General features: G+C 29.6%; 2 protein-coding genes across 5 annotated transcripts in view; both read left to right on the top strand.

Moving 5' to 3' along the window:
• Window positions 1-3,837: 3,837 nt before the first annotated feature.
• On the top strand, window positions 3,838-11,187 carry LOC101515771 (ATP-dependent zinc metalloprotease FTSH 9, chloroplastic). The gene is made up of 13 exons (XM_012715822.3): window positions 3,838-4,875; window positions 6,665-6,730; window positions 6,840-6,971; window positions 7,117-7,182; window positions 7,788-7,973; window positions 8,111-8,197; window positions 8,304-8,417; window positions 8,525-8,649; window positions 8,753-8,861; window positions 9,591-9,716; window positions 9,812-10,135; window positions 10,219-10,342; window positions 10,793-11,187. Exons 1-13 carry the CDS (start codon window positions 4,036-4,038, stop codon window positions 10,915-10,917), a joined length of 2,424 nt encoding a protein of 807 aa, XP_012571276.1. The 5' UTR covers window positions 3,838-4,035; the 3' UTR covers window positions 10,918-11,187.
• A 6,718-nt stretch (window positions 11,188-17,905) lies between these two features.
• LOC105852155 (phosphomethylpyrimidine synthase, chloroplastic) overlaps window positions 17,906-22,146 on the top strand; it is a 6,014-nt gene continuing 1,773 nt past the window's right edge. For 2 of the 4 annotated variants that reach the window (XR_012163152.1, XM_073368551.1), the window contains exons 1-5: window positions 19,269-19,307; window positions 19,439-19,761; window positions 20,114-20,241; window positions 20,457-21,283; window positions 21,958-22,146. Coding sequence is in view for 3 of the 4 variants with exons in the window: in XM_073368551.1 (XP_073224652.1) it covers window positions 19,284-19,307; window positions 19,439-19,761; window positions 20,114-20,241; window positions 20,457-21,283; window positions 21,958-22,146 (1,491 nt within the window). In the remaining variant the exon portion in view is untranslated. Of the gene's footprint in view, window positions 18,077-18,902; window positions 19,027-19,268; window positions 19,308-19,438; window positions 19,762-20,113; window positions 20,242-20,456; window positions 21,284-21,957 lie in introns of those variants that run through there. The other 2 variants (XM_012715819.3, XM_073368552.1) reach the window with 2 other exon arrangements.

Consider the following 22,146-nt stretch of genomic DNA (forward strand, 5'->3'; position numbering starts at 1 on the left):
TCGAGTGCTATCAAGTCTTACAAATCATTCATATTCACATACTTGAAATTCTCATTTTTCTCAAGAAAGATTCAGTTCTGATTATACATGTTACTTCGTTATTATTGTACTAAATTCTTTGTAAAAAATCGAATCTCAAACAAGAGTTGAGACATCTCAGATTCTATCAAAATAATCTCATCATTATTGTAAAACTCAAACTATAAGAGTTTAGTATAGTTTGAATAGATTGTTTGAAATCCGATAAAGGCTGATAGGTGAATTGATTAAATCTCTTTCTGGGTGGAATGCAATAGAGTTTGTAACAGATCAAGTCTGATCTGAATTAGGTGTTGTAAAACCAAGAAGGTTCTTTGTTTTAAACACTTAGTGGAAAAACTCACAGATGTGAGGACTGGACGTAGCCCAATTTGGGTGAACTAGGATACATCCTTGTGTGGTATTCTTTCTCTTATCTCCTTATTTATTAAGCCTAATTAATTACTTGAATTAAGGCATAAACTGAATTTCTGTTTTTCAAGCTAACCAAGAACGTTCTCCGTTTTCTAGTAAAAACCAAAAATGTTATTTGTTTTCTGTTTTCTTAACCAAGATCATTCTTGAGTTAAATCCTTAAGTTTTTTCAGGAATTTTTAAATAGGAACATTTACAATTCAAACCATCCTTCTTTATAAATCGACATTACTACTTCATATGCATGGGATACTGGTAGCCTTGTGTTACTCCATGGATGCATAAAAATTGGCATCTTATCAATATAAATTATTGTTTTGCCTTATTTCTAATTGGACAAGGTAATTGCGGCTTAGAATCCAAAGTAGTTGTATCATGGTATCATGAGTCAACATGTTGAAATAAAGAAGATGAACGTTTAGTTAAACTTTAAACTTTATTGGTATGGCTGGACTTAAAGAGGTGCATCTTTTGTTTTTCCCTTTTGACAAGAGTTACAATTTGTCGGCATAATAATACATAAATCGAACCTAAATCGCTTCCAATTTCATACGTTCTTATGATCTTACAACCACATTTAGAAATGTCAATATCACACCCATCCACTCGTTCTTCTGTAGTTGCAATAAAATTCTATGCATTCTATGAAATCTTTCTGACCAATTTTGAGTACAAAACTTTGTCTTTGTATATGTCCTCCAACCTAATAATATTAACTTGAAATGATACTTGGATCTTGGTATGTTGTAATACTATCATTTTGTTTATTGATACTCAACTCTTGCACAAATCACCTATACTATCCGTCAAATACCTCTTCAACCTATCGTGAGTAGATTCAACTTTGTTTGTGGTCGTATTTTCAATGTGCATCACATAATCTGTCCATCCATTTACAATTTTCTAATTTGCCAGATCCAGTACAATTTTTTACACATGCTTGAGGAAGTTTGGAAAACTTGCATATACATTTCTAAATTGTTGAAGTGAATAAATATATATTTCCTTTGAATCAAGAGCAACTACAACGTCACATGCACTCATGATGTGTCCCATGCTTCTTTAGGTTAAAAAAACCTTGCACACACATTTCTAAATTGTTGAAGTGAATAAATATGTGCTTCCTTTGGATTAGGAGCGACCACAACATCCTATGTGCTCATGATATTGACATTCAACTTACATCTAGCTCTCACATTTGTTGAAATATGATACTGACACAATAGATTAGTACTACTTGGAAATAATTTAGTCACAACACTCATCAATGCATTATCTATGTACAATTACCTTTATCAAATTATCATGAGATTTCCATAAGACATCTCTACAGTCCAATTGACATTTCTAAGCAAATGATACCGAATATGTCATTTTTAGTAGACGTGACACCAACAAACTAAAATAAAGGTAAGTGATACATGTTGGTTTTATATGTTGAATCCATCAACAACACAAAAGAAAAAGTGTTAAACAACTTCACGTAGTCTAGATAAGCCCATAAGATATCCAAGATTATGTCAGAATCACCATCCATTTTATGTCTATAAACATAATTATCATTAACCAAACATTTCATCTGATGTTGTATTTTCTGATATTGGATCCCTTATAGACTTGTAATATTTGTGATGTGCGTTATAAATATGTTTGATTGTTTTTTTAAAGTCATAAAAATATTTTTAGAAAAAATCATATCACTTGTCATTTTATTAAAAAGTTTTCTTTCTTCCACATTTAAACGACATGAAGGATGACCTTCTAAATTTTAGTCATCTCATGATTGTATTTTTCACAAACTACAATAAGTTTCCAGTATTCTCTAACTAGCAAGAAACCTGTGTTATCATACGAGTAACGCGTCACTGGTATTTTATATATGTCTCGTTTAGACTTCAAAAAAATATTATTTTATACATTAGTGAAAAATATTTATCTTGTATTATTTATATTTATCAATGACATATTTAACTCGTGTTCTTGTATGTACCAATGAAAAACATTTGTCTTTTTTTTTTTTTTTAATATTTATCAATGACAAATATTTGACTCGTGTTGTTTTATGTATATAAAAAATATTTATCTCATGATATATATATATCTCGTATTCTTTTATGTACCACGAGGAAATATTTGTCTCTTTATTTTTTAATATTTATCATTGACAAATATTTGTCTCATATTTTTCTTTATGTATTAAAAATATTTATCTAATGATTTTGTGTGTGTATATATCTATATCACTTACAAATATTTGTTTGGTGTTTTTTAAGCATGATTTATAAATATTCATCAATGACATGTATTTGTCATGTAATTTTTTTATATATTAATGATAAATCTTTGTCTCGTGATTATTTATATTTATTATTGATAAATATTTATCTTATATTTTTTTAGCTCAAATTATAAATAAAAAATGAAAAATGTAAATTTTTTAATAAGGACTAATAACAAAATTTTCAATTTTTTTTATAACTTATGTAATCTTTAATAAAATCAAATATAATTTAATATATTTCATGTTGTCAAATTATTTAATCCTTATTTAAAAACATAAATATAATTTAATATATCTTTTATAACTCATGTTGTAATATTATTTAATCCTTATTTAAAAACATAAATAAAATTTTTATTTTTACAAATAAAATATTTGTTCCCTTGTAAAAATAAAATACTGTTAATATTTCTGCGGTTCTATATAATAGTATTCTTTTTAAAATGAAATAATTTTTGTTATTTTTTATAAATAGAACATTTTTTAAAGTAAAATATAGGCTAAATTACATATGTGGTCCTTTAACTTAATTTCAGGTAACGTTTTAGTCCTTTATCTTTTTTTTCTCCCGATTTAGTCATTTATTCCTAAAAATATCAAATAAAGTATGAAAATATGAGTTTATTTGAAGATTTGCGTTACGAATTTGATAAAATTTGTATTATATTGAAGAATATAATTAATTTTATGAGTTTTGATTAAATTTTTTTTTGAATTTTTGTATAAAAAAGGATATCATTGTTGAAATTTTAAAACATAAAATATCAAATTGTTACTTAAAATTAAAATAAAGAACCAAGTCGGAGTCGGAAAAAAAAAAGATAAAAGACTAAAACGTTATCTGAAATTAAGTTAAGGGTGTAATTTAACCTAAAATATATTTTGGTTTTGATTATAGGATTTTTTTTTTTTTTTTGTCAATTAGAAGATAGTTAATTATTATAGTAATAAAATTGAGTAAAATTTAAAACGTGAAAATTAATTAGGACAATTATGTATTTTTGTTTGTGTTTAAATTGACTTGTTTTAAATTGATGGATGACGAGGGTTTGACTTGGAAACATTACCGATGGAAATTATTAAAACCAATAAAAATAAAAACCAGAAATCTAGGGTGGAAGTTTTCCCAAGTCCTCTCATAATCTAACGGCTGAAATTCTCCGTCGCATCTCCATCATCATCCACCATTGTTGTTACTCTGCAACAACAACCCAATTCCTCTTACGCAAAAAAACAAAAACACCATAACCCACTTCTCAACTTCCAATTTTCCCTCTCAATTTCTCATTCACTCTCTTCGAATGTTACCTTTAGAGTATCACCTTCATTATCGATCCCCTTTAACCCATAATCAAATATTCAAAACCTATTTCAATTCACATAACCAAAAATCGCTCTTTTCCCGCGCAAATTCTAGGGTTAACCACCCATGTCGTTTTATTCCCAGTTCGTGTCGTTTTGTTGTCAACAATTCACGAAAGTTCGGATTGTGGGTCAACCACGAACCCACAAGATGGCTTTGTCGTTCCACTAGTGAGACAGATTCAGCAACCGGTTCGGGTGGAGAGGAAAAAACCGGTGAGGGTCCGGTTGTTGATGAAACCGGTTCGCCGAGCTCCGGTTCGAACCGGAGGAGGGAGAAACAGAGGAAGGGTGGCTGGTGGTGGTGGAGATGGCCGGAGATACGGTGGGAACCGATCGTTCAAGCACAGGAAATTGGGATTTTGCTTTTGCAATTAGGGTTTGTGATTTTCGTTATGCGGTTGCTCCGGCCAGGAATTTCGTTACCCGGGTCGGATCCTAAGGCTCCAACGACGTTTATGAGTGTTCCTTATAGTGAGTTTTTGAGTAGAATTAATAGCAATCAAGTGAGGAAGGTTGAGGTTGATGGGGTTCATGTTATGTTCAAGTTGAAAGGTGGTGTTGGTAATGTTCATGATGGTGAAGTTTTAGGAGGTAGTAGTAACAATAGGTTGCATGAATCAGAGTCTTTGGTGAAGAGTGTTGCACCAACTACGAGGATAGTTTATACTACTACAAGGCCAAGTGATATCAGAACTCCTTATGAAAAGATGTTGGAGAATGAAGTGGAGTTTGGTTCGCCGGATAAACGTTCGGGTGGATTCTTTAACTCTGCTTTGGTACGTAAGTTGTTGCATTGTCTGTGTGAGTTTTAGAGATATTTGATGTTGAGAAAATAAACTAGTATCATTATTTGTTATTGTTGTTTTGGAAACTTTAGATATAAGTTAATACCTAAGCTGAGTTTGACAGAATCACGGCACAATAGGTCACCGCGATTTTGGCAAAAGTTATATATTTTGGAGTTTAACCATAATTTTGCCAAATTCAATGTCCAGAGGTTGATGCTAGAAATGGATATCAAGGGTCCCTATAGTTTAAAAAAGCATTTTGTGTTTCACTTTTAAGAATAAAATCTTTAAATAACTGAGTGAAAACAAGGTGATACATTTGTAATAATACAAGTAAAAACTTAAAAAATGAGAACAGAAAACATTTTCTGAGACCAAACTGACCCCAATCTCACTGAAGGTCTAGGTATTTTCTTTCTCTTCTCCCCTTCTCCGGTTTCTTTTTTTTCTGGAGGAGGCTGGCTGTCTATATGAAGCTTATTTTTTTGTTATGGTGGTATGTTCATTTGTTGAATCTTGAAGGATTAATAAGAACTACGGTTCTTTTCTAGACTGCAATGTTACCAAGTACTTTTAAACTGTTAGAGGTGCTCACGGGTTGATTTTTGTTCGGATTCGGGATAAAATCCAAATAGATCTTTAATTGGAATATTTTGGTTTTTTTATTTTCGACAAAACCAAAGCAGCCTAATCAATATCCAGTTAGTTTGGTCCATGTTAAAATAAAAAATAAATTCTATATTCTAAATTTTTTATTCTTGTGTATTATCTTTTTTTTACTTAAAGTTTTGTATTTTATAGTACTATAATCTAAAAGGTTCCTTGTTCAATGGTTCTGAAATAATACTTAATTCATTTTCTAACATTAATGCTAGTTTTGAGTAATATTTAGTATTTTCAACAATTTAACTTGGCAGATCTCATTAGTCTCTTTACTTAATATATTGTTAAGAAGTTGGATATAAAACATAACTACAAACACTTGGCAACACTAGATAAGAATGTCAACATGAATAAGAAAAAAATAAAAGTAAAGGGTGTTATATGTATTAATGTATGTATAAAAATTAAAATACAGAAGTAAAAATTTAAAAGGAAAAAAATGTTCTAGTGATTGAGCTGGTTTGAGTTGAAAAAAGATAAATCCAAGAACTGAGTCTGATGTAATTGGTTTGGTTCATGTTTGAAGTGAAGTGATTTGATTATCCAAATCAATCTAAATCAACTTAAAGGTTTGATTTGGATTATTAAGTTAATCCTAGTCGATGAACACCCCTAACCAATAGCTACAGTGAAGGAGCAGAACTAAAGGCTGTTTCATTTCCTACTTCTTGGGTATTCGAAAGTGGATGCAGCTCCCATCCTTCTTAATGATATTTAAGGACAATATCCAGAAGGGCCAAAATACCCCATTTGAAGTTATAAATATTTGAATAGTTGGATACTTTGTTTGTTTAAAAGAAGCTTAGTTTTATATAGGCTTAATGAAGTAAATCTGCATACACCTGAAAAAAACAAAGCATCTTTTGAAATGTGTTAATATGTCATGTTGTAGTTGTGATCATGTTATGTTCGTTTTTACTAATGTTATATTATTAATGTAAAATATATATCAAGCCTTCATTTGTACATTTATTTTAATTTAATGTATCACTGGTTCATAATATTCACCTTCTTATTGCAATTCGTTACAAGTTTTCATGGTTGTTGTGTGTTGTGGTAGATACCATATATATATATATAATGTGACATGCTGACTTCATTCTCATATTTGCAGATAACCTTGTTTTATGCTGCTGTGCTAGCAGGGCTTCTCCATCGATTCCCTTTAAATTTTTCTCAGGTGTGAGTTCTCGACCCATTTTGATTTGTTGGGCCTTCCAATTCATATGCTGTTTGCAGCATAGTCTGAAAACAATACATTTTTGTAAATGATTATATGCTGTTTGCAGCATAGTGCTGGTCAGATTCGGAATCGCAAATCAGGCACTTCTGGTACAAAGTCATCTGAACGAGGTGAAACCATCACTTTTGCTGATATCGCTGGTGTGGATGAGGCTAAAGAGGAGTTAGAAGAGATTGTGGTAGGCCATTATCTCATTTTCAGCACTTACAATCTGCAGGATATTTTAAAGGCTTTTTATTGTTCAGCTCAGTCATATATTTTCATTGTGAATCTTCTGCTGATACAGGGAAGTAATTTTCATTATGCTGATTTTCACTTGCCAGGAATTTCTTCGAAATCCAGACAGATACACAAGACTCGGTGCCCGTCCTCCTCGTGGTGTTTTATTGGTGAGTTGTGGATAACTCCTACAGGAAGGGATGTGTTTTCTGAAATTTGAATGGGTTTATCTGCAGCTAACATTCAGCTGAACTGCCTACTGTGTTATATTCTCGATCATATATTTAAGTAATTCTTAAGTTATCTTAAAATTTGGGTTGGATCAAACTCCCCCTTACAAAACCGGTTTGTAAAATGAGGATTCCCCGTAAAATGAGGATTCCCCACCACTTATAAACAAATTTTCAAGCCATATCTCATCTAAGTGAGGCTCTTAACAAGTTGCAATAAACTGGACTAAAATTTTGTTTGACTAGTCTCTGTGCATCTTACAAGTAGTTCTAGGGATAAATCCTTGGACTATTTTTTCTAGTTTTTTATGCATGTTTGAGCTGTTGTGTCGTGTAATTTGATGAATTTTAAAGTGACTGTTTGGAATCAAGGTCAACTTGACGAAATCACAGTGGCACCATGATTTTGTGGAAGCTCTAGAGTGTAGTGTTTACCAAAATTACGGGGGCTCACGGCGATTCCACCAAACTCACTGTCAACCCAAACATTAATATTGTTTAGGGTTGAGAGATAGGCTGTAAATATCTGTTGATTTATCTTACAGGTGGGCCTTCCTGGGACAGGCAAAACTCTACTAGCCAAGGCTGTGGCTGGGGAAGCCGATGTGCCATTTATAAGTTGTTCTGCTAGTGAGTTTGTAGAGCTGTATGTTGGCATGGGCGCTTCTCGTGTAAGAGATCTCTTTGCAAGGGCAAAAAGGGAAGCTCCATCAATAATATTTATTGATGAGGTATGAAAATGTATTCTCTTGTTGCATGAGAATCCTACATCCTGATTTGCAATTCTGACAACACTGCATGGGATGATTTGATTCAACATCTATTGTTAATGTTAAATAAACCAATCGGATTTTATTTTGGTATGCAGATAGATGCTGTAGCTAAAAGTCGTGATGGTAAATTTCGCATGGTTAGCAACGATGAACGAGAGCAAACCTTGAATCAGTTGCTCACTGTTAGTATTCCTTTGACATTACTCATTTCTTTCAAAAGTAAAAGAAAAATAAGGAAAAAAAGCGCTACTATCGGTATGAGGCTAACAAGTTAAAGTTACATTGCAGGAGATGGATGGGTTTGACAGCAATTCTGCAGTGATAGTTCTTGGAGCTACTAATAGGTCAGATGTCTTGGACCCTGCTCTTCGCCGTCCAGGAAGATTTGATCGTGTAGTTACAGTATGTATTCTATATTAGTACACTACCTCCTTTATTTTAATACTCATATTGAACAGCGAATTCTTGACTCTGCATATCTGTAACAAATTTCCCAAAAAAATTCTTAGGTGGAAGCACCTGATAGGATTGGAAGAGAAGCCATCCTAAAAGTTCATGTTTCCAAAAAAGAACTTCCTTTAGCCAAGGATGTTGGCCTTGGTGACATTGCTTCCATGACCACTGGTTTCACTGGGTAACTTAGCTGTTTTTTAATTTTTTGTTTTGTTCCATATTCTCCCTTTTTTTTTTTAACATAGAGATCGGAATTTGTTTTAATGTGTGTTACATTGTTACAGAGCAGATCTTGCAAACCTAGTAAACGAGGCCGCTTTACTCGCTGGAAGACAAAGTAAAGCTGTAGTAGAAAAAATTGATTTCATTCACGCTGTAGAAAGATCAATAGCTGTAAGTCATACTCAGTGTGGTATATAATTGACTCAAATTTGGTCTTTTGTTACTCTTGAATGTTTCTTTATTTATGCATATACTCCCTCTATGTCATATTAAAAGTCACGTTTAGAATATTTACCTGTCTCATAAATGAAACATTAATTACCTTTTTCCACTAACATCCTTAATTATTACTCCCTCTGTCCCAAATTGTGTGTCACTTTGGCAATTTCACACAAATTAAGAAATGTAGTTAATGTTGTGTGGAAAAGAGAAATTATAAGTTGCTTTACAAAAATACCCTCCATTAATAGTATGAGAAATATAAATTAAAAGAATCGGAAAAAGATAGGGTAATAAATAGTAAAGGGCATAATAGGAAAAATAGTATTACTGGTTTGTTGATATTGTGAAACGACATATAATTTTGGACAAACATTTTGCTAGAATGATATAATATGAGATGGAGGCTATATTGTATCTCAACCACCTAACTATTTCACTAACTACTTTATTAACAAGGGTAATTTAGTCAATAAAGTTCATTTTATCATAGAAATTGGTACACAATTTTTTTTATACAAAATGTGCATAACCTTTAATGACGGGTAATATGAGAAGGAGGGAGGAGTTTTTTACAAATGTAGATTCATTTGCAAGAATTTTCTATCAAACGAAATAATAATAAATTGAAATATTAGTTTGCCAATTAGTTGTGAATATGAACCAAATTACTTGTTTTAGGGCATAGAGAAGAAGACTGCCAAGTTGCAAGGAAGTGAGAAAGCCGTTGTTGCACGGCACGAAGCTGGTCATGCTGTAGTAGGTACTGCAGTTGCAAAGCTTCTTCCTGGACAACCACGTGTTGAGGTAAACTCATTGAAAGAATTTCCGTGTTGTTCATTTGCCGTCATTAAATAGTTTAAGGATAACTCAATGTCTTAGTACATTGTGTATGTTTTCAGAAACTAAGTATATTGCCAAGGTCGGGAGGGGCTTTGGGCTTTACTTATACACCTCCAACAAATGAGGATAGATATTTGCTATTCATTGATGAGTTGCATGGTCGCCTGGTGACCCTTCTTGGAGGGCGTGCAGCTGAAGAAGTTGTTTATTCTGGTCGGGTTTCAACAGGTGCACTTGATGATATACGACGAGCAACTGATATGGCATACAAGGCTATAGCTGAATATGGTCTTAATCAGACCATAGGCCCTATGTCAATTTCCACTCTTTCTAATGGTGGAATTGATGAATCTGGAGGTGCCGCTCCTTGGGGAAAGGATCAGGTCCTGCAGTTAATTAACCTCTTTTTTTGTCGTTCTTCCCATTCAATATTTTTCATATGCTGATCTTAGTTGGTACATAACAGGGACATCTCGTGGATCTTGTTCAAAGCGAGGTGCAAAAGTTACTGCAGTCTGCCCTGGCTGTCGCACTTTCCATCATCCGAGCAAATCCCACTGTTCTGGAGGGTCTTGGTGCTTATTTGGAAGGTATTGTGCGTGCTATTTTTAATGTTTGATTATTTAGCTGAGCGTTCTCTAGTGATTGCCAAACATTAACAATGAATATATACAAAATATGTAACACCAACACTTCAGGAGATCAAAGGCATGTTCAGTGTCAGACGTGTGTTTGTCTCCGACACGGATACATGTGATTACATTCAATCACTTTTATTTTCTTAAATTATTACTGATGTTTTTCTATCAATGTCGTGTGTGGTGTTCGTATCTCTGTCAGGCATTCATATTATACAATATGTTTTTAATTAAATGGGTAATAGATATGTTTGAGGTTAAGGCTTTGCTCCCAAAATCGAAGGGATTGTAATGTAACTTGGGATGTATTGTTTGCTTCCATGACTGTAAAATGATACTTATGATGTTGAACAACTTCATTTCGGCTTAGCTAGGATGTTCTAATATTAGCTTGTTTTTCAGAAAAGGAGAAAGTTGAGGGTGAAGAGCTACAGAAGTGGTTAAAATTGGTGGTTGCACCGACAGAGCTTGCTCTCTTCGTCAAAAGTACGCAACAGTCTCTTCTCCCATTGCAGACAGGTTCCTAACAGTTAAAAGAGTTGGTTGAATATGGTAGCAGTGTGGAGTTGTAACTTGGGGTATGGATTTTGGCATCACTTAGCTGAATCCAGTTGTTATATCTCAAATAGCATTAGTTCACCTTTACAACTTTGTATATTTTTGTAAAGTGATTTTGTCATCCTTTTTTAACATATAGACATCAAATTATTTGTGTTATAATGACTCGGTTCACACAACCAAATTCACAGGGAAATGGAAAGATACATAGATATATAAAATCAATTGGTCTTCAAGGATTTCATTAGTCTTAAACTGCATTCATACATATGACTGGCAAATGTAATTGTTACATGGATCAAATGTAGTTGTAAATACAGTTTGATTATGTGAAATATATAAGACTCTTTAATTATTAAGAAATTATAAAACAGGCACATAAGGTTGGAGTTGAGATCCTCTTCATTTCTCCTCTTTTTTATTTTTTCCTGTACCAAAGTATTGGGAATTTAAAATATAATAATGTGACATTTATTTGATCTAAATATTTTTATACACCTCAAAACTATAGTAATGGAGAAAACAAATGCATAGGATATTGACTCACTCATAAGGTTGAGGACATGCGGTCTCATCATCAGATGATGAGGTTTCTTGTCCATTTGTTGAGTGATTGATGGTGATGATTTTGTCCATTTTCTAATAACAAATGAAAGTTAAATTTTGATATTTTTTTTAAGGAAAACTAAAATATCTTTGCTCCCTTTATGTAACTTTTTTTAACAATAATGCAATATGCTTTTGGTGGACCATTTCTTGTGTGGTTGAATTTCTTCGCCAAGTTACTATGCCATATTCATGTTGCTAATAGTCATATGATTTTATATATCTTTTCACTATTTAGAATAGAAATTGATCATCGTATCAGTCGTAGGAGATATTTATATTCACAATTGAATAGTTTAGTATTCAAAAGTGAAGGTCGAGTATATTATATATGGACAAAGTATGAGTTTATTTTCTTTTAGAATGTACATCTGAAGCTATTTTAGGGGTAGATAAAGTTTCTCCTAATATATATTTTTTTAATGGAAAAAGGGGCTTTCTCATAATATTTTAGTATTTCTTAAATTAAATACATTCACTTTTATTTTATTTTTTTATTTTGATAGGAATGGAGCATAGTTAAAATAAAAAGACAATAAAACAAATAAAACACATTCACTTTTTTGTTTATATTTTGATAGGAATGGAGCATAGTTAAAATAAAAAGACTATAAAACAAATCAAATACATTCACTTATTTTGATAGGAATGGAGCATAGTTAAAATAAAAAGACTATAAAACCTACGGTCACTCTCTAAAAGAGGCCATGCATAGAACGAGGGGTATAATAATTGACATATCATCTATTTATACGTCATATTTAAATTTGTTTTATATCATAAATATTTTTATGTCTCTACAACTACTCACATTTTTTAAATTATATCTTCTATTCCTTCATTGTAATACCTTATCATTCATATCTCAAATGCAATTTATTTTCGTCATTTTATGTTGTTTAATTCATCAATGCATGAGACTTTTATTTTTACCTTATCTATTACTAAACTTATTTGCTTTGTAAAAAGAACTTTTTTGATGTCACTAAACTTCTTTGTCTTCTATATTTAAATGTATCTACCAATTAATTTTTAAATCAATCACTCTTCCTCAATCAATTTGTATTATCATGAATGTATTTTATTTAATTTGTCAATCAATTTGTAAATATAAATTTTAAATAATCAATTCATTCATCTTATTTCGTAAGTTACTAACTGAATTATTGTTTATTGTAAACCAACATATCTATCACACAACAATAACACTCAACAATAGTAATGAATTATTGTTTATTGTAAACATTAATTTTTTTACCATATTGCAATAGTCATAATTTGCATTGCTAGTCTCCCACACAAATTATTGCATCAATCTTATATACAATCACAATTACAATATAGAAGAGTTTGCATTTAAGATTCTTTGTAATTTTTTGCATGATCAAATTTGCTAGTTTAGATTTACGATTTTCAATTTGAGGTCTCTATTCTTTCATTTATTTTCTTACTTATTTCTTTGTTTGTCCAATCTCATTGTACTCTTCAAAGTCTAATTGTATGCATAATTTTATTTTCTCTACATATATTCTAAATTGTTATTTTGTATTAGTTTGTTCTTTTTTTTCAAATCAGTGTGTTTTTCTACATTTTGATGTTGCAAAATCGTTTATATTTTATGTTAAATTGAAGAAGTAAAATTGATATTTTCTTCAATTGTCAAAAAAGACCAATAATATTGGGTAGCTAGTATGATAATATTATCTCATTTTTTAATTAATTATTTTGTGTGGTTTTGTATTATGATTTGATAATGTTTTTGCATTTCATATTTGATAAGTTTACATATTTTCTATACGTCTATACTGTATCAATTAGTTTTTGTGCAAATATAGAGGTAGTTTCACGAAAATTTCGTGAAAAGTGAAAGAAAAAAAGAATTCTATAAAATACTCTATCTAGAACTAATCATAATCCATAAGTAACTTGAAAAATTATGGATTTAACATCCAAATGGTTCTCTCGTGTCAGAACCATAAAGGCATCTTCATTAGAGCTGGTAGAGGGTACTATTTAAAGACGGAAAAAAATTCTATAGGTAAGTTATTTACTATATTAAATGTAGTTTAGTTCTAATCATAATCCATAAGTAACTTGAAAAATTATGGATTTAACATCCAAATGGTTCTCTCGTGTCAGAACCATAAAGGCATCTTCATTAGAGCTGGTAGAGGGTACTATTTAAAGACGGAAAAAAATTCTATAGGTAAGTTATTTACTATATTAAATGTAGTTTAGTTAATGAAATTTATTGGTGTTAAATTTTATTTCGATTTTATTGTGTATATTTTAGTATAATGAACTAAATCTTAAAACTTCTGTAATATTATTAAATATATAATAATGCAAATAAGATTTCTGTAATTTATACAATTATATACACTTTAATTATAGTTGTGAAATATATTTCATTGTCGTAACACAATTTTGTTAAACTTTTAATATTTTCAAGTATCAATTGTCATTTACATATTTGTAAATAATTTTGATTTTTCATATCTCTCAGTAAAATAATAAATAAATCTTTCACTAAATTTTAATTCTGCAATATTATAATAATTTTATATATCTTCAAATTCAACCTCTAAAATAATGATATTTTACAACATATCTATTTAAAAGATAGATTTTTCACTTATAATTAATACTTCTAAATCTCAACATTATTTAAATAAAAAAAAAGAAAATGAATTAGATTAATCCCATAGATAAACCCACGTAACAAGCGGGTATACACCAGTTGTTAGTAGCAGAGAGAATAAAAAAGAAGTTACAACTATTAGCTTCAAGAACGCCACAACAGGTCAACCTGTTTGCATTAAGTGACCAAATTTGACAGCCTCTGCAAACTTGTCTGTGGTTGTCTTGTCCTTCGTGTCATCGTGTGTGTTAAGCTCTGACAAAAAGGAGTTCAACGGAATATGTTACAGAGCTATAGTGTGAACGTTGTATGTCAATTGATCAATTGTAATGCTATATAATATGATCAATTTTTGGTTTAAATATATATATTTTTCTTTGTAAATATATTATGTTTTTATTTAATTTTATGTAATTTTTATTTATTTTAATTCTTATAAATTTTAACAAGTTTTAAAGAAGTTATTTATAATTTTTTTTACTAACAAAAATAATAATATGATTAATTTTGGATCAAGTGACATATAGTGATTGTATAATTGTTGTTATTAAACAATATTTAAAATTAAAATTGATTTTATTAATTTATTTAATTATTTAATTAAAAACTTAAAACTAATTAATTAATAAATCAATTAAATAATAAAATCTCAATAATCTTTATCTTCAACTCTATATTTTGTAATAAAAATTTAATTCATCTTCAATTCTAATGTATTCATCTTCAAATCACAAATTCTCATATCTGGATTTAAACTCTAAAAATTCTAATGTCTCATTTTTCTTAACATTGTAGGAGCTTAGCAGAAGATTTGTTGCATGAGCATATTAATATTATTTTTATCTATTAATTCTGTTTTGTTTTGCGATTTTGCAGATCAATATTGCTTTCAAATCATCTCTAAATGAATATAAGGATAATGACACAAAACAAGAGTTACAAGAGTTAGAAAAAGAAGCTTTTGATTCCAACAAATTTTTGACTCTTATGAATTAGAGAGAGAATAATTGCTTTTAAAAAGTTGTCTCCTCATAAATTGTTTGTGTTTAATCGCTTGATTATTGAAAGAATTACTTATATTAAATATTATAATTACTTTCAAAGAAAATGAAAAAATAGATATTATTAAGAAAAAATGACTATTTCCTTCTTTTGATATAATATATATATATATATTTTAAATATGTATTTTATATATTATCCTAAAAAGCAGATATGTTCGACACTATTCTTCTCTTTTTTAACTATTGCAAGTATATGAAGGATAAAAATGATAAATTGTTTATTTGACAACAAAAAAAGAGTGGTTATTATTTTGAAGAAAACAAGAGTAGTTTTCAGAAGTTAAATTGATAAAATGAAGTAGTTTTTAGAAGTTAAAAATTTTAAAAAATACTATTTCTTTTTAAAAAGCTACTAAGGATAAATTTGTGAAAAAATAGACTACACCAAATATTTATCATTAATAAATATAAGAAAGTAAAGCACTATAAAACATTAACACCACCCTTCCCATTTTTAATTAATGCAAGAATACGAAAGATAAAAATAACATTTTATTCATCAAATAAATTACTTTTTTGACAAAAAAATGAGTGGTTTTATTTTTTTTCTAAGAACAAAAGAGTGGTTTTTACAAGTGATTTTTAAAAGTGAGGAATTGAAAAGTTACTATTTCTTTTAAAAATCTACAAAGGGTATATTTGTAAAAAAAATCAACTACATCAAATATTAATAAATATTAAAAAATATAGGATATATATTTATAACTATTGCATAAAAAAATAGAAGACACATATTTTTTAGTAAAATAAATATAAAATCACAGAAATAATATTTGTCATTGATATATAGCAAAACAAATGTCAAATATTAAAATAGCACGAAATAAATATTTTTAACTATTGAATAAAAAAATATGATATAAATATTTTTTAGTTAAATAAATATAATAAAATTACGGGACAAATATTTGTCGCTGATACATAAAAAAATAAATGATAAATATTTAAATAACATGAGATAATTTTTTTACAACTGATGCTTAAAAACACTAAATAAATATTTGTCATAGGTAAATATTAAAAAAATGCAAAATGAATATTTATAATAATACATAAAAATACGGGACAAATATTTATAAATGATATATATATATATATTAATAAATATTTTTTTAAAAAGACAAATATTCTCATTGTTACATACAAAAATATAAGATATATATTTGTCGTTGATAAATATAAAAAAATAAAAAATAAATATTTATCATTGAATGAATTTTTTTATTTATTTAAAATTTAAAAGTGAGACTTATAAAATACCAACGACGTAGTACTATGCATATATTAATTAGATTTTAACTATAAACAAAAAATGTAAAAAAAGTACTGATATGTTCCACCTTATTTTGCCATAATTGTAAAATTATTTTTTATTGACAATCAATTAAAACTTGACAACACATTAAACAATTATATATATATATATATATATATATATATATATATATTGTTACTATATATAATTTTTAAAAATATATACCAAATATTATATTAAGAAACAAAATTTTAAATATGAACCAGCATTTATTTTTATTTGAATTATAATATGTATTATATGAATTAGTTTTATTTCTCCAAAATAATTGAGATTAATATGGTAAAACTATATATTATTATTACATTTTAGTTAAATGTTATTTACCTATTTTTTTAGTCAACTTTTTACCTACTTTCAATCATATATATATATATATATATATATATATATATAACTATCCTTTAATTTTCATGTATTATTATTTGGTGAATTAAATGACATCATTGATATAATCATTTTGCGTAATTCGAATTCTAAATTATTTTTGTTAAAAAATCGAAAGAATAATATTTACTGTAATAAATGTAACATCTAATATAAATTATTTAAAAATAAGACAACAAAAAATTTAAGAAAATAATTAGATTCTCGTACTTACCCTTTTATTTTAATTTTGGGAAACTAGTAAAATACATTAGATCATATTTTGTTTCGTGAATGTGTAAACATTACTCGTTCATTAAAGAAAAATATTTTGTGTACATGCAACATTTATTTGACAACTTCATAGAGATAAAAATAGATAAAATAATAAATTTAATTGTAGTTTTAGTTCTTTATTTTTACCGGTTTACAAAATTAGTCTCCCTATTTTAAAAATCGATAATTTTAATTGATTTCTTTAATTTTTTAACTAAAAATTGATGACGTAAGATGCTTTAAATAACATGATATATAATACAATGACGTAGAATGATTAATATCCATAAAATTATAACATCGTAAAAACTTAACTTTCAACTTTAGAAGTTTTTTATATTTTTTATTTAATTAATAACATATAAATAATTAATACATCTAGATAGTTCTATATCTTAGGATTGTATGCTACATAATTTAAAATATATTAAATCGTTATTTTTTATTTCAAAAATTTGAAAGAGGAATCAAAACTTTTAACTTTTAAAATAAAAGAACCAATTCTGTGAATTAATAATAATAGAGGGATCAAAACTGCAATTAAACTAAAATAATATAATAAATATAATATATTAATGATACCATAAAATAGTAAATAAAAAAATAGATATTAAATGAATATATAAAATAAAAACTTTTGAATACAAGGTTGTTCTTTAAAAGTGCACAGAAGTTTGCAGTGAAAAATATCTAAGGCAAAGAATCACATGCGTTGTGACACTTTTTGTGTGTGCCATTTTCACTCTCTCTCATCTATATAAAAACACAACAGTCTGCAACGTAAGTGTTGAACCGTTCACTCACTCAATCTGTGCTATTTCTTTGCTGCAGATAAGACCAATCCCATCTATTTGCTTCAGGTTTCTCTCTCTCTCTCTCTCTCTCTCTCTCTCTCTCTCTCTCCGGTTTGTCACGCTGCACTTCATTTTCTTCTAACTAATATTTGTGATCATGTTTTGTTTGCTAAGTTTTGATGTGTCTTTAATTTTTTTTTAATGTTATTCTTCGTTATTGAATACATTTGAGAGCAGTGAGATTATTGAATACATGTAAATATGGTCTCATTTAGTTGATCTAGACATGCACAGAGAAAACATGTAAATCAGATACAGCTTAGTTCAATAATTGGAGACAAATGAAAAGAGAAAAATTATAATTTGAAAAGAATCTAAATTTAAATGATTTGTTTACAATAAGATATTGAGTCCATTTGTTTAAGATAAAAAAAAAAGATTTTGACTTTATATTTAAAAAAAATGATTTTTATAATAGTTTATTTAAAAATAGTAGAAGTTGTTTTAAACTAATTTGTTATTGATTAAAAAAGTAATTTTTACATTTAATAACTATGATATTCATTGTTAAATATTTTAACATGATAAAAATTATATTTTTTTTAAAAAAGGTATCTTTCATAAATGATATTTATGAAAAGTTTTTTAAAATAGTTTTAAATTTTAAAAAAGGTATCTTTTAAAAATAATATTTTAAGATAAACTATTTAAACCAATTTTTCATTTTAAACTTTATTTTTGAAATTCTTTTTTAAAAACGTTATAACAAAATATAAAAATATTATAAAAACTATTTTTTTTAATTTAATTAATTTATAATTCTTTTTTAGAAAAATATGAGGTTGTTTTGATAACTTTTGCATCTCAATATGGTTTTGTTTGATTGTCAAAAATATCTTGTGTAAAGGGGGCAAGGAAGATATTATTTGAATGTTTATGTTTTTGTCTTGTTCTGCTTTTCTGGGATGGAGGAATCTTCATTCAACTCCATGTGAATTGTATCTAGATATTCTTAGGTATTTTTATTTAGTTTTAAATATGTATAATTGAGAATTGAAACAATTGACAGTGATGTGTGGATTTGAAGCTGTGAATGTGAACAATTTTACCTTACTTCAATTTTGTTGTATGTAGAAAATAATGCTTCCATTCTCTACTTGGAATTAATATGATGAAAAGTGAAAACCATTGTTAGTGGTTTTGATATGATTTTTTGTTTATCAAGAGCAGATGGTTGATTTGCTAAGTATTTGATGAACTCTTAAGACAAGATATGCAGATGGTTGATTTGCAGATGGTTGAAATTAATCATTTAACTTAAAATCTATTCATATTTGTGTATATAGACAAGATATGTTTACACATTTGACATACATGCCTGTTGTAAAATAAATGAAAATTCGTTTAACAAAACTTGAGTTTCTGCAGTTCTGCATCGAGATGGCGTCGGTGCATGCTAATGTGACATCAGTTGTTTGCAAGAATGGCAACCATGTTTCTCAATCAAAGTTCCCAAACACTTCATTTTTGCCTCGATTCGATGTTGTTGGGCGTTCTTCAAATGCTTGGAAGAAGGAATTAGTTCCACCTTCCATGGCTTTGGTACCAAGAGCCACATTGACATTTGATCCGCCAACTGCTAATGCAGACAAAAGCAAACAAAAGAAGCATACTGTTGACCCTGCTTCTCCTGATTTTCTTCCTCTGCCTTCTTTTGAACAGTGCTTTCCAAAGAGCACAAAAGAATACAGGTGTGCATTGTATTCTTTAATATATATACTATTAAACATTAATGAATTTTTGTCTTAACCTTCTAGTTACCAGGAGCCCTTCTCAGGGGAAAATGCCCCTGGTAATTTGCAGTTCAGTTGGGAAGTAAGTAAAGTATGACAAATAATTGTTTCAGTCAAGGTTAAGATCCAGGTTCTCCCGAACGATTTGCCCTTTAGTGAAGCTCATTAATCACTGAGCTCAACCACTTGATTAGCATTAACAAAATTTGATTACAAATCATTTGGCTTTCTATGCCTTTTGTTCGCAAACTTGCTATGCATACATGTTCTCAGACGGCTCGTTGTAATTAATATGTCATCATGTTTACAGGGAAGTTGTTCATGAAGAAACTGGTCATGTGCTCAAAGTTCCATTTCGACGAGTTCACTTGTCTGGTGATGAATCACACTTTGATACCTATGACACCAGTGGTCCCCAAAATATTAGTCCAAGGATAGGTATGAAAATCAAGTTTTTTTCGCCATGGCATTTTCTTTATATCTTGAGTCTGTGGTATGTTTTAAGTCCAAGGACTGGTTTTATCTTGCAATATATAAGATTAGAAGTGAAACTTAGCCAAATTAGCATTTTAGTTGCTTGTATGTATACTAACACTAAGTGTTAAGAAAATTGCTTTATCTAATTGGTTTCTTTTCATGGATTTGATAATTAGGACTACCAAAATTGCGTGAAGAGTGGATTGATAGGAGACAAGAAACAGGTCCTCCAAGATTCACTCAGATGTACTATGCTAAGCAGGGAATCATTACTGAGGAGATGCTTTATTGTGCAACTCGTGAGAAGCTCGACCCAGAGTTTGTGAGGTCAGAAGTTGCTCGTGGACGAGCTATCATCCCTTCCAACAAGAAGCACTTGGAGTTAGAACCGACGATAGTTGGAAGAAACTTCTTGGTGAAAGTAAATGCCAACATTGGAAACTCTGCGGTAGTAAGCTCTATTGAAGAGGAAGTTTACAAGGTTCAGTGGGCAACCATGTGGGGTGCTGATACAGTCATGGACCTCTCAACTGGTCGTCACATTCATGAAACTCGAGAGTGGATCTTACGCAACTCGGCTGTTCCAGTTGGGACTGTACCTATTTATCAAGCACTTGAGAAGGTTAATGGAATTGCTGAAGATCTTAGCTGGGAGGTTTTCAGGGATACTTTGATTGAACAAGCTGAACAAGGTGTAGATTACTTCACCATCCATGCAGGAGTACTTCTGAGGTATATTCCTTTAACTGCGAAGCGCATGACAGGAATAGTTTCGCGAGGAGGATCGATTCATGCAAAGTGGTGCTTAGCTTATCACAAAGAGAATTTTGCTTATGAGCATTGGGATGACATACTTGACATCTGCAATCAATATGATGTGGCACTCTCCATTGGTGATGGGCTAAGACCTGGATCCATTTATGATGCTAATGACACAGCTCAATTTGCTGAGCTCTTGACACAAGGTGAATTGACTCGTAGAGCATGGGAAAAGGATGTGCAGGTGATACATATTGTCAAACTTTCTTGATGACTTGTCATTGATAAATACATGAAAATATAAAAATCATTTGGCCTCTTCAATTTGATTTGGTCTTTACAATGTCTTGTCATGTTCATGTTGTGCATCCTTTTCATTCTTGATTTTGTAGCATGAACAACTAGGACTCTTTCTTGAGACTGGTGTTGTCAAATAGCAGCTATTGCATAGCGGAATTGGAACAAATCTCAATTGTTCTGAGATACATTATTTAGTACAAAGTGATGTCAAATTGAGGCTATAGTGGTACTATAGTACTCAAGTGTAGCATAATTTGAACAAGCCACTATTCTCTGCTGTTTGCGAGTGACAACACTTCTAGGGACTATATTTTTTCAGATTCTTTTAGTATTACTCACTTTTTTAGGACTAGATTAATAATCCATTGAGAATTTTTTTATAGTTGGTAACTGATGTTGAATTTACAGCTGCTATATAGTTGGTAATTAGGTTTTGTTATATGGTGACCTTATGGTCCTTATCTATTTCATCTGAGATAAGTCTATCATCAGCTATTGGGGAAGAGGGAAATTATTATTAATTAAACTAACAGTCATTTTGCATCTGTACTTGAGGGAATTTGAACTCTGTCACTTGAGGTTATTATGTCAAACTCTTAAGACTGAGTTGTTTTACAGGTGATGAATGAAGGACCTGGACATGTTCCAATGCACAAGATTCCTGAAAACATGCAGAAACAGCTAGAATGGTGTAATGAAGCACCTTTCTACACTCTTGGTCCTTTAACAACTGATATTGCTCCTGGTTATGATCACATCACCTCTGCTATTGGTGCTGCAAATATCGGTGCACTTGGTACCGCTCTT

The sequence above is a fragment of the Cicer arietinum genome, chromosome 5, assembly GCF_000331145.2.
Source record: "Cicer arietinum cultivar CDC Frontier isolate Library 1 chromosome 5, Cicar.CDCFrontier_v2.0, whole genome shotgun sequence".
In the NCBI taxonomy this organism is placed as follows: Eukaryota; Viridiplantae; Streptophyta; class Magnoliopsida; order Fabales; family Fabaceae; genus Cicer; species Cicer arietinum.